At 39.6% G+C, this 16,737-nt stretch overlaps 1 protein-coding gene across 3 annotated transcripts in view; it reads right to left on the reverse strand.

The window, feature by feature from the left end:
* The window catches only part of CNTN5 (contactin 5), a 987,313-nt gene that overhangs the window by 30,138 nt on the left and 940,438 nt on the right, over positions 1-16,737 (reverse strand). For all 3 annotated transcript variants that reach the window (XM_034758906.1, XM_034758905.1, XM_034758907.1), the window contains 3 exons: positions 14,312-14,382; positions 12,728-12,962; positions 2,467-2,576 (listed from right to left, as the gene is read on the reverse strand). In XM_034758906.1, coding sequence (XP_034614797.1) covers positions 2,467-2,576; positions 12,728-12,962; positions 14,312-14,382 — 416 coding nt within the window. The remainder of the gene's footprint in view (positions 1-2,466; positions 2,577-12,727; positions 12,963-14,311; positions 14,383-16,737) is intronic.

Consider the following 16,737-nt stretch of genomic DNA (forward strand, 5'->3'; position numbering starts at 1 on the left):
AGCACACTGAGGTCTCTATATATAAGAATGGCCATACTGGGTCAGACCAAAGGTCCATTTAGCCCAGTATCCTGTCTTCCAACAGTGGCCAAAGACAGGTGCCCCTGGAGGAATGAACAGAACAGGTAATCATCAAGTGATCCATCCCTGTCACCCATTCCCAGCTTCTGGCAAACAGAGGCTAGGGACACCATCCCTGTCCATCCTGGCTAATAGCCACTGATGGACCTATCTTCTATGAACTTATCTAGTTCTTTTTTGAACCCTGTTATAGTCTTGGCCTTCACAACATCCTCTGGCAAGGAGTTCCACAGGTTGACTGTGCGTTGTGTGAAAAAATACTTCCTTTTGTTTGTTTTAAATCAGCTGCCTATTAATTGGTGCCCCCTAGTTCTTGTGTTATGAGAAGGAGTAAATAACACTTCCTTATTTACTTTCTTCACACCAGTCATGATTTTATAAACCTCTATCATATCCCTACCTTAGTCCTCTCTTTTCCAAGCCGAAAGGTCCCAGTCTTATTAATCTCTCCTCATATGGCAGCTGTTTCATACCCCAAATCATTTTTGTTGCCCTTTTCTGAACCTTTTCCAATTCCAATATATCTTTTTTGAGATGGGGCAACCACATCTGCACGCAGTATTCAAGATGTGGGCATACCATGGATTTATATAGAGGCAACATGATATTTTCTGTCTTCTCCCTCCTTATGGCACCTACCCCCCTATTTTCTGTGCAGCAGATGTCCCCCAAACCATCACCAACAGTAATAATCTCTAAGAAAGCACACTAGAGATAGTGATTGTGTCTTCTATGTTTGCTCAAGGAGTGCCATGCACAGGGATGTCTCTCAGTAAATAACTATTTTGAATGGGTTGCTTAGACCTGAAAATTGTCTACACTTAAACTTCTGTAGCCAGTGAAGTCATCACACTAGCTTACTTGCAGTTCTTTCAACTCCTTTGGACTATCTAGGATATGTCTACACTGTAACACCCCCCGCCCTCCTAAGTCAGCCAGTCTCAGAGCCTAGGTCAACTGACTCTGGCTTGCACTACATGGTTAAAAATAGCAGTATAGACATTCCCTCTTGGGCTGAATCGTAGGCCCTGCGACCCTCCCCTCTTTCAGGGTATCAGAGCCAGGGACCCAGCCTGAGTGGGAATGCCTATACCTGGGCCGCCCAGAGGATTCCAGGGGCCTGGGGCAAAGCAATTTTGGGGGCCCCTTCTATAAAAAAAAGTTGCAATACCATAGAATACTATATTCTCGTGGGGGCACCTGTGCGACCTGGGGCAAATTGCCCCTCCCCCCCGAGCGGCCCTGGCCTATATTGCTATTTTTAGCCTGTGGTGCAAGTAAAATCCATTTCTTATCGGTATCGGGGGGGGGAGCACCAGCAAAGGGGGGGTACATGACCTCCTTACGTGACCCTCCATGTAACTCCTCCCCACCCTGCCCCCACCCCGGGGCCCCAGGTTTCCCCGGCCCCTCCCATGATCCATCCCACATTACCTGGGGGGGCTCTGTCCTCCTCCTGCTGCGCCGGAGACTTCGGAACCGCAGTGGGGAAAGGAGCAGAATGTGGGGCGGCTGGGAAGCCCCAAGCTGGCAACTCCTCCGGCCCAGCTCTACCGTTCCCAGCCCCACCCCCTGCCCTTCCATGCAGCTGCGTCTCTTCCATCTGTCCCCGGAGAACAGGGCTGGGAGCGGTACAGCCACTGGAAGAACTGCCAGTGTTCTGCTCCTTTCCCCGCTGCAGTTCCTAGGAGAGCCCTGTGGTTCAGTGCCGCTCCCTGCCCTTCCATGGAAAACCCACAGCCCTGCCCCCTGCCCTTCCTCTATCCTCTGTCTGTGTATTACAGCAGCAGCCCCACTCAGGACAGGCCTGGAGGGGCAGGGCTGTACCGCCCCCAGCCCCGCCCCCCAGTCCTGTCCTCTGGCAGGGCTGCAGCTGTACAGACGAAGGAGATGCAGCTCCATGGAAGGGAATGGGGAGGGGCTGTGGGCGGTACAGCTGCACCAGAGGAGCTGCCGGTGTGAGGCCACCAGCTCCTCCTGTGTCTTTCCAGTATGCCATACAGGCTATAAATATCTTGCTGGTACGGTGTACCGGACTGTACCGCCGTACTTGCACTGCTGTTTTTAGCCTAACAGCTTGAGCCCCATGAGCCCAAGTCAGTTGACCTGGGCTCTCAGACTCACTGCTAAAGAGCGTTTTCCCCCCCAGTGTCGATGTACCCTTAGAGACCCTATAAGAGCTAGAAATGGACTATTTAAAAGCATGAACAAGCAATAAAAGCTATGCCAGTACCCCAGCTGTGTTTTCTGTAGCCCTTGTTCTTCTAAAGATAGTCATCTATTATGAGCATAATGTCTACTGAAGTTTCACCATTCCACACTTTAGCAAAATGCAATGTTAGCAACAATAACAATGCTTTTTATTATGTTATTCTGTATTCATACCTCAAATCCCTGTGGTCTTCCTAGACTTTCTTTAATATGTTTCCACGCAACCAGAATCTCTGATACAGACAAACCTGTAGCCTTGACATCAGTAGGAGCCGCACTGGGTTCTGTATTAAGAAAAAATGAAATAATAAACCTCTACTGTAACAACCTGTATCTATCAAAAGCACTACAACTGAAAGTGTCATATACTTCCTCTATTGTACCTTATTACCCAGAATAAAGTATTGTGGCTGTTGTGCGAATGAGAAACTGAACAAAATAAAAAGATTATCTCTATTATATTTCTTTATTTGTGTCATGTTCCATCAATATCTTATTACAGATGGATCCAGCAAGGTACACAACGAAGAACCCCTTTTCCATGGCTGATTTCTCTTCAGCAACCTTTAATTCTTATCTTCAACATTATTTTCCCCTCTAAGCCTTCACCAACAGATCTGCAGGATGGCAGAAGTAAATAGAGCATTCTTTCTCTGTCCTTTACTCTGCATCAGTTGAAAATGAAAGCTACATGGGGTGCTCAGATGACCTTGCTCTTGTGTTAAACCAGCGGCTGAAAAACATGCAGTCAAACCCAGAGATGTAGTGAAATGTAAAGCAAATGCACTTTTTAGGAGCATGTTAGTACTTCAGGTTGCTGGCATACGTAAATCCATTTTTAAGCACGGGATACACACCTTCCTATAGAGAAGGAAAGCAACATTTTTGATTTCTGATTCTAGCTAGCTTTGCTGTTAACAGATTTTACATTGCATAACTTTGGGGTTAGGGAAAACCTTTAAAAACCACCTGGGTTGGTCAGCAATAAGGAAAGTAAGATTGGGAAAAAAATAGGAAAATACCCATTGAAAGCTGTAGGGAGAGCTACAGAGACAATATATGCCAGGGGTGGCCAAACTGCGGCTTGTAAGTTTTACAGTTGAAGTGTGGCTCTCGGATCCCCCACACTCCCACATTCTCGACCTACCAGACTGTTTGGGGGAGCTCAGGGCTTCTGCCCTGTGGCAGGGTTGTGAGGCTAGGAACTTCTGCCTAGCAGGGAGAGGGGTCTTGGGGCTTCAGCCCCATGGGAGGCACCTTCCAGGGCTTGGGGCTTCACTGGGAGCAGGGCTGAAGCTCCGAGCCCCGGAAGGCGTGCCTTGTGAGGCTGAGGCCCTGAGACCCCTTGACCCTGCAGGGCAGTAGCCCCTAGCCCCATCACCCCGCCGCAGGGCTGAAACGCTGAGCCTTGACAGCCTTGCCTCAGCTCTCAAACTTTTGAAGATTGTCCTAAGCATCTTGGAGGGTCAGCACATTTCGCCATCCCTGATATATGCCATAGATTTGTATGGTCACCTTAGTTTACAGAGTGCATTGTGATTGCAGAGGGTTTACAAAAACCCCTATGTAACACTTAGGTTGGAACTTTACTAGAGCTTAGAGCTTTAGTACCTGGGGCAATTTTCATTCCCTGTGAAATTAATAAAATCTTACAGCAACATGTTTAGAACAGAATAGAGAACTCAGTGAGAATGCTTGACATTAGAGCACAAGCACACAGTAGCTATTCACCACCCTCCAGGGTCTGTTTGTTTGTTGAGAAAAAAGCTGGATTAGGATTCATCTGGAATAACAAGGCCTGTAATTTGTTTCTTGGCCTAACATCTCATTACATTTTGTAATGTGTCAGTCTGATCATTTGGAGGCCCTGGCTTTTACATTATAAAGAAGCACATAAAAGATCTTTTTAAAAGATGCATTTTAGGGCTTAACATGATTACAGAAAAATAATTTCTTTTTGGCACAGCCTGTGTTAAAATTATACATTTTGGTAGTTGATCAAAATTGCCATAGTAAGGAGTTTAATCTTTATATAGTAGCTGTTCCATCCTCCCCCCCCCCCCCCCCGTTTTGTATTACATTATGTGCTCTGGCACTGTTGACCTATATCTTCTCCCTGACTTTTCTTTTTGAGATTTTTCCTTTCCTTTTGCTCAGTTTTTGGTTTTGTTTTGTTTGCTTGTTTGTTTTTTAAAAGCAGTGTCCAAAGAAAGTGAGAACTTCTGACTTTATTAGAAATTGTGCCCATTAGTAATGGTGCATTATTGCTAAGTATAAAATACAGATTGCTCTTTCAAAGTAGTAAATAAAAAGAAATTATAACGTTTACAAGGCATAAGCAATATGATCTTCTGGACTCAAAAAGTTTGCTATAAAGAAATATATTCTGCATGATATTATTTGTTCAATAGGTGCACTCTGTTTTCTATTTTATGTACTACTAAGATTTGTGATGCAAAAGCCATTTTCTAGTTTTTATATTATTGAAGCAATTGTCTTGTTGTCAGGGAAGACTACAGTGCGATAAATAATTCGTGATGTATACAAAACGTTGGCTGGCAGCTTTTACACTTTCTAAAAATGGAGAAAACATTTCTCTTTCATATCATTCGCTAGAGAAGGTTTATGCATTGCTTACAATAGAAACAAAAGGCTGAATATACATATATAATTGTTTTCAGTATATGAAGTAGAAAAATATATATGTATGAGGTAAATGCATTTCTTATATCTCAGGCAATTATTCACTGCAATTTCACTGATATTAGACTCCAAGAATGTAGATGTTCAGTAAAAGGACAGAAACAATATTTTTAGAAAAAAGGTACATTATGACTGTCTGAAAGTTTATGGAGGTGAAATGGCAATTTTTATTGATTCAAATGGGATGAGGACCATATAATTTGCTATAATATAAAATAATCCATGGCTCAGTACAATGTCATGATTTATATTGTATGTCTAGCATTGATGATAAGTTTGGCAGGTTCATTAGGTTTTTCCATAATTGCTGTCGATGTTATGATCATATTCTTTTATTAATATCTTCTTATTATGTTACATTTACTAATATCTTCCTGGGGTCACACTGATGAAAAAAAGGCCAGCATCCTTAACAAGCCCTTTAACACTCCCTGATTAAATTTAACAAAAAATAGTAAGACCTTGAAAAGCCCTGTGCAATATCCCAAAGACATTGCTTTTCATTTCCAAGACCAGAGATTAGACTAACATTAGTATCCTGCAACAGTTGAGGACATTAACACTTAACCCAGACTAGGGAATTGCATTCACAGCATTGCATTAGGTTTCAAAGAGGAAATCCTGAATTTTTCTAATTTGTCAGGAGCTGATTCTCAGATTCCATAGCATTAGTAGGTGTTTATTTGCAACTGTGAACTGGCCAGCCAAGTCCCACCATTCCACAGAGAGTGTTTCCTCATAAAGATTTCAGTGTTAGTTAATTCTATGGAAATTCTAAAACAAAAATAAGTGCAGGACCAACTCAGACAAGACCAATCTTTTAAACCCATTGTGGAACACAGCCTCAACAAAATCTCCTTGCTTAGCCAATTCCACTACTAATCTCTGTTCCCTTTCCATATTACTGCCAGGGAGGAGTTTTTACAGAGGTTCCTGATGTAAAATCTGAGCTCTTTAGCCAGGAGCCCTTCCTCATTACCCCACATCCTTTCCACATATTTGGGCAAGAGACTTCATCCAACAGTGAATTTCCTTAGCAAGATCATCCCCTTCTGTGACAGAGATCTCAGAGGGAGAAAATCTCCATGAGGATTCCCTGGAAAAGATATCTTCCTCATCATCCTGTCAGGGAGAAAGAGGTGTAGTATTTGGTCACCTTGCAGAAAAGACCACTGGGGACATCCCCAAACCTCACATATCCAGGGATATGTATTGATCCCCAGGACATCTATGGAAGGCCAGCATCATCTGTGTAAAAGTCCTCTCCCTCTCTCTGCCCGTGCATTGCTGCCCATATCTCCCATGCAATGAAACTCCACTGGAGTTGTGCTACCAGGGCCGTTCCTTAGATATGGGTCCCTCTGGAATCCTAAGGAAGATGTCATTTTTCTGAAGAAAAGAAAATATAGGACAAGGATATACTACATTTCTTTTTTTTCTTAATTGATTTCCACAGGGCCAGAGAAGGGACGATTTGAATTCCCTTGGATCTGCCCCCACAGCCAACCTAGTCTCCCTTCAAGTCTATTCAATCTCCACTCCCTTTTCCAGCGCAGACCCTCTAGAGGATCCAGAATGGAGGGAGGCAAGTGGTGCCGCAGAGATGGCTCATCCCCACTTTCGGAGGATGGTGGGAGATATATGCCTGGAGGGTGCCCGTCCATGAATAGGACTGGGAGGCATGATCTTATTTCTTGTGTGTCAGTGATCAAATAGGCCCTTTGCAGTCTACCCAATACTATTTGAGTCTATACACATATCCTGGTACTAATCTGTCATTTGAAACAGTGATTATTTTTCCAGTTCATCTTTAAGCTTTGGTTCTGCCACTGCATAAAAATGTTTTGCACTCCCAGAAGACTAGTTGAGTGTCCAAAGAATAGTTCTGAAAAAAGTATGCTCCCTGCAATTATAACCCTGTTATTTCCTTCTCCTAACTCCAACACAGAATACCAGTGTGCTGATAACTTACTGAATTTTATGCTGCAAAAGAAGCTACCTTTTGCTTCTGAAGAAATTAATTAACTCGCAAATGTTTCTCTTGCACTGGTAGAGTACAAAATGGACAGGCTGATTGATAAAAATCAAGTTCTGATAGATTAAAAGTTTAGAGCAGCATTATCATATTCATTAATATAAATGATACATTTGTAATAAGTGACATAACAGCTGGAGTTCTCCAAATAATATGGGGGATGTGTCTATAATATTGATTACACATATGGCTTCCCAATGGGGCTAGTCACATTAATCAAAAGAGTGCTTAGTAAACTCCTCAGTATAAGGATTATCATTTCCTTATTTAAAAATTCAGTGAAGACACCTGTAGTTGAACTTTTACAGGCTCTAATCCAGATAGATCAGCTGGCAAAGGCAGGAAATTATCCATTATATTTTACCACTAAGATGCCAATTTATTAATTTTCAGGTTCACATAAATCTCAGGGAGCTCAGCTTTAGCTATGAACTGATCCTCAGAACTGCACCTCATGAATGTAAGGTTTTAATGTGAGCCATAGTGGCCATACTTAAAAGTATGTACATAATTGCATATTCTTTCTCCTAAATTAGAAGAAAAAGGCTTTGGCTTATTTTCTTATTTTAATGAAGGCCGAGAATGAAAAACGAGGAGAGTTTGAGCTAACCAGAAAATCTTTCAGCCTTTGTTGTCTCAAAGGCATCTCACATAATATATTTTGCTGTCTACTTTAAATGCTTTATTTTCAGTCCGTAAACAGATCAAGTAGTAAAACTCTGAGAGCTATGAAATGTGCCATCTGCCCACTTCTTCCCTGAAAAATAACTGTAGATTTAGGTTCTCCACCAGGCTGAATGAGTCAGAACAAAGTTATATGGAAAACTACTTTGTAGAGTCAGTTTTCATTCTATGTTATTTGCATTACACTAATGACTAGAAGCCCCACTCAGGGACTGATGCTCCACAGTGCTAGCTGCTCTATAAAAAATGGTAAAAAAATCAGCATTTCTAATAACTGCCCAGTGGAGTTCATGGCATGGGAAGAGCTGGATTCCTCATTTCTTTGGAAGTTTAAAGGAACATTCGTTATACTACTGTGTGTGAAATTATAAAAAAGTTCTACACCTCTCTCCCCCTCTCCCCACCGAAATAAGATAACATATGCTTGAGGGCTTGAGTGCGACTTAATTGGTACACATGGGCAAAGATTCCAAAAGTGCCTGAGTAATTTTCAAAAGTGGCTGAATTGCTTAGGGCCAGATTTACAAAGGTATTATTTAGGTGCCTAGGATGCAGATAGGTGCCTAGTGGGATTTTCAAAAGTGGCTAAGTGAGATAGGTGCCTAACTACCATTAATTTTAATTGAAAGGGGAGAGGTTGTTCTAGATTTGATTTGACAAATAAGGAGGAATTGGTTGAGAATTTGAAAGTGGAAGGCAGCTTAGGTGAAAGTGATCATGAAATGGTAGAGTTCATGATTCTCAGGAATGGTAGGAGGGAAAACAGCACAATACAGATAATAAATTTCAAGAAGGCAGACTTTAGCAAACTCAGAGAGTTGGTAGGTTAGATTCCATGGAAAACAAATCTAATAGAAAAACAGTTCAAGAGAATTGGCAGTTTTTCAAAGAGACATTATTAAGGACACAAGAGCAAACTCTCCCACTGCGTACAAAAAATAGGAAGTATGGCAAGAGACCACCTCATTGAACCAGGAGATCTTCAATGATCTGAAACTCAAAAAAAAGAGTCCTCCAAAAAGTGGAAACTAGGTCAAATTACAAAGGATGAATATAAACAAAAAATAAAAGAATGGAGGGACAAAATTAGAAAGGTCAAGGCACAAAACAAGATTAAACTAGTTAGAGACCTAAAGGGTAACAAGAAAACATCCTATAAATCCATTAGAAGCAAGAGGAAGAGCAAGGTCAGGTAGGCCCATTACTTAATGCGGGGAGGGGAAACAATAACAGAAAATGTGGAAATGGCAGAAGTGTTAAATGACTTTTTTGTTTCAGTTTTCACCAGAAAAGGTAGTAGCGATTGGACACATAACAAAGTGAATGCCAGTGAAACCGAGGTAGGATCAGAGACTAAAATAAGGAAAGAAAAAGTTAAAAATAATTTAGACAAGTTACATGTCTTCAGGTCACCAGGGCCTGATGAAATACATCCTAGAATACTCAAGAAGCTGATTGAAGAGGTGTCTGAGCCATTAGCGATTATGTTTGAAAAGTCATGCAGGACAAGAGATTCCAGAGGCCTGGAAAAGGAAAATATAGTTCCCATCTATAAAAAGGGAAATAAGGACAACCTGGGGAATTACATACCAATCAGCTTAACTTCAGTACCTGGAAAGATAATGGAGCAAATAATTAGGCAATCAATTTTCAAACACCTACAAGAAGGTGATAAGTAACCATGAACATGGATTTGTCAAGAGCAAATCGTGTCAGACCAATCTAATAACTTTCTTTCACAGGGTAACAAGCCTTGTGGATAGGGTGGAAGTTGTAGATATGGTATATCTTGACTTTAGTAAAGCTTTTGATACAGTCTTGCATGACCTTCTCATAAACAAACAAGAGAAATACAACCTAGATGGAGCTACTATGAGGTGGGTGAATAATTAGTTGGAAAATTGTTCCCAGAGAGTAGTTATCAGTGATTCATAGTCAAGATGGAAGGGCATATCGAGTGGGATACCACAGGGATCAGTTCTGGGTCCAGTTCTGTTCAATATCTTCATTAGTGATTTAGATAACGGCATAGAGAATACACTTATAAAGTTTGTGGTCGATACCAAGCTGGGAGGTATTGTAAGTGCTTTGGAGAATAGGATTAAACTTCAAAATGATCTGAACAAACTGGAGAAATGGTCTGAAGAAAATAGGATGAAATTCAATAAGGACAAATGCAAAATGCTCCACTTAGGAAGGAACAATCCGTATAAAATGGGAAATGACTGCCTAGGAAGGAGTACTGCAGAAAGGGATCTGTGGACCACAAGCTAAATATGAATGAACAGTGTAACACTGTTGCAAAAAAAGAGTAAACATAATTCTGGGATGTATTCGCAGGAGGGTATAATCAAGACATGAGAAATAATTCTTCCACTCTACTCTGCGCTGATTAGGCCTCAATTGGAGTATTGTGTCCAGTTCTGGGTGCCACAGTTCAGGAAAGTTGTGGACAAATTGGACAAATTGTCCAGAGAAGACATGACCTATGAGGGAAGATTGAAAAAACTGGGTTTGTCCAATCTGAAGAAGAGAAGATTGAGAGGGGACATGGTAACAATTTTCAAGTACATAAAAGTTTATTACAAGGAGGAGGGAGAAAATATATCTTCCTTAACTTCTGAGGATAGGACAAGAAGCTATGGGCTTAAATTTCAGCAAGGGCGGCTTAGGTTGGACATTAGGAAGAACTTCCTGTCAGGGTGGTTAAGCACTAAAATAAATTGCCCGGGGAGGTTGTGGAATCTCCATCACTGGAGATTTTTAAAATCAGGTTAGACAAACACCTGTCAGGGGTGGTTTAGATGAGTGCAGGGGACTGGACTAGATGACCTCTTGAGGTCCCTTCCAGTCCTACGGTTCTATGAAAGTTAATGAGAGTTAGGAGCCCAATCTACTTAATCACTTTTGAAAATCCCACTACAAACCTATATGAAACTTTAGGCACCTGAATACCTTTGTATGTCTGGTCCTTAGTCATTTAAGAGCCTAATAGGATTTGACTGCTAAGTCACTGTTGATAATCTTACCATTAGGCTTTTTGCTGGCCCTTTATGACAGGAGTGGATAGCACTGGTTACAAATAACAAGTACGCTTTCTGAAAGCACTTTAGTTAGAATAAGGGCTTGGCAGATCAGGCCCCAATATTGATATATATCGTATTGTTGATTTCTGTTCAATACCTGCTTCCAAACAAAAATCCTGTTTCTTTGTTCCTTTTAATTTTGAGTACATCACCTTAGGATACTTGTAAGGTTCTGATACACACAGACACAGATTGAATAAGCAAGTTATAATGGGTAGATATGTTTGGATGATTGAATTGTGTCAAAGAAAACAGGGTTCCCATAAGTGATTACTCTACTTTGGATAAAACAAATGAAAATGAATAATAAATTAATAATTGTAGATTTATCTTTTGCAATTTTCATATTTTAAAGTAAACTTTAGAAATACTGACTTTTTTATATTACCAAGGATTCCATTTTCAGTTTTCTCTAAATAACTAAAAAACAGACTTTAAATGTAACACTATTTATTAAAACTGAATTTTCAATACTTGTCATTCAAAACAGGGAAATAACAAGTGGCATTTATAAATTAATATTTTGCAATGAAAAAATATCTCCCTCTTGCCTCATAGAAGGCTCTGATTTTCTTTTTTTAAAATTAATTCTCTTATCAGTGAGTTGAGTTGTTAAAAATAATAAAAGCATCTGAATAAATGATATTACTTCACTGTCTGGTAAGTAACAATAAAGTCAAATGCAGATTGACAAAAATGTCTCAGTAGTACTGGGAAGTCAGATATTATTTTGATTGTATTTGGATTTTAAGATGTTCTCATTTTTATAGTGATGTGAATATTTTATAATGTTGATCCAAACAATTAAACACATATAGATTACTGACACTTGCTTTAAAGGAATCAACATTTCAATCTTCTTAGACTGTGGGATAAAGGTATCAGAAAAATACATCTAACTGAGAAGGAAGGGTAATCTAGCAGAAAAAAATGTTACCCATTTGTTGTGAGCTAATATGAAAATAAAATTCCAAGTTTTCTACTTAACATCAAGTGGTTCAGCTGAAAGCAATGGGATGACTTGCAGAGTAAAGTACTACTCAACATGAGGAGGGTTTCTGAATCCAGCCTTTAATATTAGAGTGGGTCAAATCATTTGTTGGGAATAATATTTGCCTGCCTTTTCTTCTATATGTGAATTTTCACAAACTGATTTCTATAAATATAGAACCAGATCTTCTACTTGTGTAAATCAGCAGAACTCCATGGAAACCAATTGAGCTACACCAATTTATAGCTAGTTGAGCCCATAGTCTTATCCATAAATATTTGCTGAATAATCTACAGAACAATTTGCAGGCACTGGGTTGCTCATACAGTATGCATTGTTATTCACAGTGAGTGTTTGGCCGCTAAATATAGTTTCTGAACCCTGTTTTAGTAACAAACTTTTTAAACAGGAAAATGGCAAGTAGCAAAATATAAAGAACAACCAAAAACACGCGCTGTGCACTTTTCAGTCCCAGTTTCCCAAGAAAGAATCATTAATGCCGAGAATTTATGAAACAATCAGAGGTTGTAAACATCTGTTTGACATAAATTGTGAATACTGAATTACAGGGAACCCCAAAACAATAGTGGAGCAAAGTCAGCCTTTTTATTAAATCTATTTTTTCCATCAGCTGGCTGCCTCTATTTAATATGATAAACCTATGGTCTGACTGTTATATATGAGGCAGCGTAGCCTAGTGAACAGAGCACTGAACTGGGACTCAGGAGAGACCTGTCACTGGCCCGCTGGGTGAGCTTGAGCAAGCCATGTCACCAACATGTACCTCAGTTTCCCTGCCTGCAAAATGGGAATAATGATACTTATCTCCTTTGTAAAGTGCTTTGAGATCTATGGATGAAAAACACTACTATTAATTCTTATTGCATATATATAGTGTATGACATGCAGACAATCTTTACAATCTCTCACACTAACCTCCCTCAGCTGAACAGATGACCACAATGGGACTGAAGGGTCCATCTCCTTTGTTATTATATACACCAACTTTCACCTCAAAGGGAGTCAGAGGCGGCACACTTTCATCCCTATAGATGAACTTTGAAGCATCTGAGGATGTCACCATTTTTTCTTTCCACCCTCGTGTTCCATTCGGTCTGAAAGCCACAATGTATCCAAATCCTTCCCCATTCTGAAACTCTTCTGATACTGGCTAAAAAAAGGAAAGTTCAATTAACCAGCAGATATTTTAAACCTTATTACACTGGAAGCAATCACAGTGAGCAAATATAAACTGGCTTCTTAACAGAGGTGATCATGTAAAGTAGCAGTAACAGAACTATGCTCAGTACAGCTTACCTGGTAAGGACAGTCTTTTCTATAGGTTTTGGTGGGGCCGACTGACATCAGTGGACAATGACAAATTACACCAGCTGAGGTTCTACTCCAGTGTATCTAATAAATGGCTGATTCTGCCACCCTTACTCACATTGATTAATCTGCCCTGAATTGGATGAGACTGCTCACAGAGAAAGGCATGATTCTAAGTGCCAGGATCAGTCCTTAGCAACAAATCCAACTCTCCGATTTTTAGTTACACAATTTTTGTGTGTTACCTATTAAGAATAGCTACCGTGTCTCGTGGAATTCCCCACGGAGGGGTAGGGAATATAACTGGAAATGGTACAAATCTTTTAAAGCAAAAGAAAATTTTAAGTGCACTCACTCTGCTGTGTATAAATAAAACATATGAAATACCTGGATGTTATTACTAATTTGGCTAATGACTTTACCTAATGTAAGAGGTTGTGATGCATAGTGTGATGTGTTGCAAACAGTAATAGGAGAAAGATACTTATAGGACATGGCAGAAACACAAGGTTAAATAAAAACAGGGGAAAGCACTGAAATCTTCTGCCTAATTTGGAGAATGCATTCTCTCAGGCTGGTGAAAGTGGCTTCATTCTGGTTTGCATTATTTGTTATGAAAATAATGGTTTCAGTTTAGGGCAAATCAACACAGAATGCCAAACTGAATGCTGTGTGATAGTGGCTGGGAAGATAACTCACTGGACAGATCCTCAGGTAGTACAAATCAGCATAGATCCACTGAAGTGAATGAAACTAGGCCAATTTACCTCAATTAAGACTCTGGACCTCTGCAGGCTTTTCAGTGTTCTCACCTACTTTCCTACCAGAGGAAGGAGTTAATGTAAAAGTCATCTCTTTCTCACATGCTGAGTTAGCACTGCATCTTGAGCAGAATTCACAGCACATCTATTGAAACAAGATCAACTTTAGCAGACTGAGTGAGAAGGAAAGCAAAAACGAATAAACTTTACTTTGGGGCGGCTGATCTGAGTGGTAGATTCTCCAAGATGTCCTCTGCTCTCATCACATGGAAATGTGAATCTCTTTGAGACCTTAGCACACATTTAAGGAATCATATTTTGTGTTCATATCTTGATAAGATTTGCTGTAGGGAACCTCAGTACAGTACTCCTTACTTTGCCCTCAAATAAGTCAATATGAAACAGGGCCTTTAATCAAAGAGTCCCTTACCTCCCATGCTATTATTAATTCATGCCGTCTTCCACTTCTGCCACTTACATTAGCTGGTGCTGTCTTTGGAACTATGAACAAAAAAGTGAAAAAACCAGAATGTCCAAGTTATTGAAGTTTTCCCCAGAGTAATACCTACTCCAGAAGACAGTAAACTGTCAAATCAGGTCAAAAATAACAAAAGACAACACTGCAGTAAAGAGAACTTGCTTGAGTTGTCTGATTACATTTTAGGAAATCCTGCAAAAATTTAGTCAGTTCAAACTGAATACAAACTTCTGGGAAGAGAAGAAATATTGTAGGAAAAAAAGTTACTTTAAAAAACAATAACAACTGTTCTCTCCATTATCCCACATTTTAATATGCTGTTGATTTTTAAGATTATTTTTCTGGAATTATCCTATTAATATTTGTACGTGTTTGTATGTGTTTTTTAAAGAGGCAACTAGAAAAGCAAATGCCAGGATGTATTTTAGTGTTCAGGAAAAAGGTTGTACACAAGAATAATGATATATGCATAAATTTTCATGAGTGACCAGTGATTTGAGGTGTTTCAATTTCTGGGAGTCCAACCTGAGACACCTTAATGGGGCCTGATTTTCGTAAAGTGTCGAGCACTCGTTATCATCTCAGGTTGGACACTCAGCAGAAGCACCCTTTTTGAAAATGTAGGCCATTAAGTTTTCTTGATTTGCTTTACAGATATGTATGCATTTATAGAACCAACACAATAGCACAACCACAAGAGGATGTCAAAGCTACATAGAAAAATATTACAGCTATCATCAGTATGGGCTGGGTTACTGTATGCTTTATTTTTGGAAAATACTAGCTTTCCTTGGATTCATAGAATTTCTTTTCTCTCCTTTTCCACATCTACTGAAGCTCCTAAAGTGACTTATGTGGCATGAATTTATGTACTGTGTGTGGTTTATGGCTACATTCTTTATTTGATTAAAAGCATTCTGGGATAGAAATCTTCTCTTTTCTTCCTCACACACTAGCACATACATCAACCGCAGAAAGGTATTGTGAGGCATTAACCGTTAAGACCTTATTGTATGCAGTTTAGCTTATTTATTGGGTAGCACTGTGCCTTTGAACTACAAAGGGAAAAACACATTTAAATAAATGCACACAATTCCCTCTATTTCTTGGGTTGATCATTCAGGGCTTAAATTCAATAATAGTATGGTAGAGTTTAGATGGTGGAAGCTTACACAGACTTCAACATTGATTTGTATGGGCTTTTGGAGCCTTTAGAAGGTTTCCATTGAAAAAAGAAGAGGGGAAAGGGAAGGCTCAATTCTGACTTCATTTCTCATTGATGTAACTCCACTGACTACATAGGAGTTATTTCTGATTTACATTGATCTAAATGAGATGACAACCAGGACATTTGTATGTTTATTTACAAACACATATATTTTTAAAATACAAGTTTTGCTGTGGAGTCTGCAGCTCTCACCTGAATGACCTGAGCAATTTCCAAGTACTAATTGCTTCTTTCCTGCTGAGGTATGTTCACCTAGGAAACACACTATGTAGCTTTTCCCCCTTCAGTTCCCCACTTGACCATGCTTCGTGAGGCTCTATCCAGTTATTCTCTGCCAGAAGCACTTGACCTACATGTGATCAGATGATCAAGTGATGCCTTGAAGCCATATTGCAAAAGAGGAGCGGAGAAGGAGTGCATTAAGGAGATAAATTGCAGCTGCTTACTGTTTTCTTTAATTGACTTGGATTGTTTTGCTCATCTCTTTGGCAAACATCTGAAAACCTTCCTAGTATCCTCATGAGAGTACTCATGGTCTCCTTCATTTCTAGCAGTTGGCACTCAGACACTGTATTTTTAATATTTATGATATGTTACTTCCTTGGTGTCTATGGACATAGGGTCATTTGACAACCACGAGTGAAAGGAGCAAAATTCTCCTCTCTGATCCTTACTCTAACTTTATTATGTATCCAGTAATGTCTCCCACATGGAACATATACTTTTATCAATGAAAGTTCCATTGAAAAAACGAGTGAGTTTATGCAATAAATATAAATGTACAATGTGGAATGGAGAGGAATATTTTGCTGTGAAACTTAAATATCAGAGTGTTCGGTAATATGATGTATGATTTGTAGTGGTAAGACCTCAATAAACATGATTTTTATAGTCAACTGGAAGTTAATTGATGTTAATTAACCATCAAATCATCTCTATAACAGAGTGTGGTGTTAAGCAAACTTAGGATCCAATTTCAAATCTTCCTAAGAATTACATTGATAAGGTTTCTTTGGTTAGTATGAAAAGTGCATGCTTTGTTGACTTCGATGTCATGCTACCAATTCAGAACACTGCTCTTTTGAAATATCCAACTTGAGGGCCTTATTTGTAGTTCAACCAGAAAGGAGGACCAATGTCTTCTTTCTAG

The sequence above is a fragment of the Trachemys scripta genome, chromosome 1 (genome assembly GCF_013100865.1).
Source record: "Trachemys scripta elegans isolate TJP31775 chromosome 1, CAS_Tse_1.0, whole genome shotgun sequence".
Taxonomy (NCBI): domain Eukaryota; kingdom Metazoa; phylum Chordata; order Testudines; family Emydidae; genus Trachemys; species Trachemys scripta.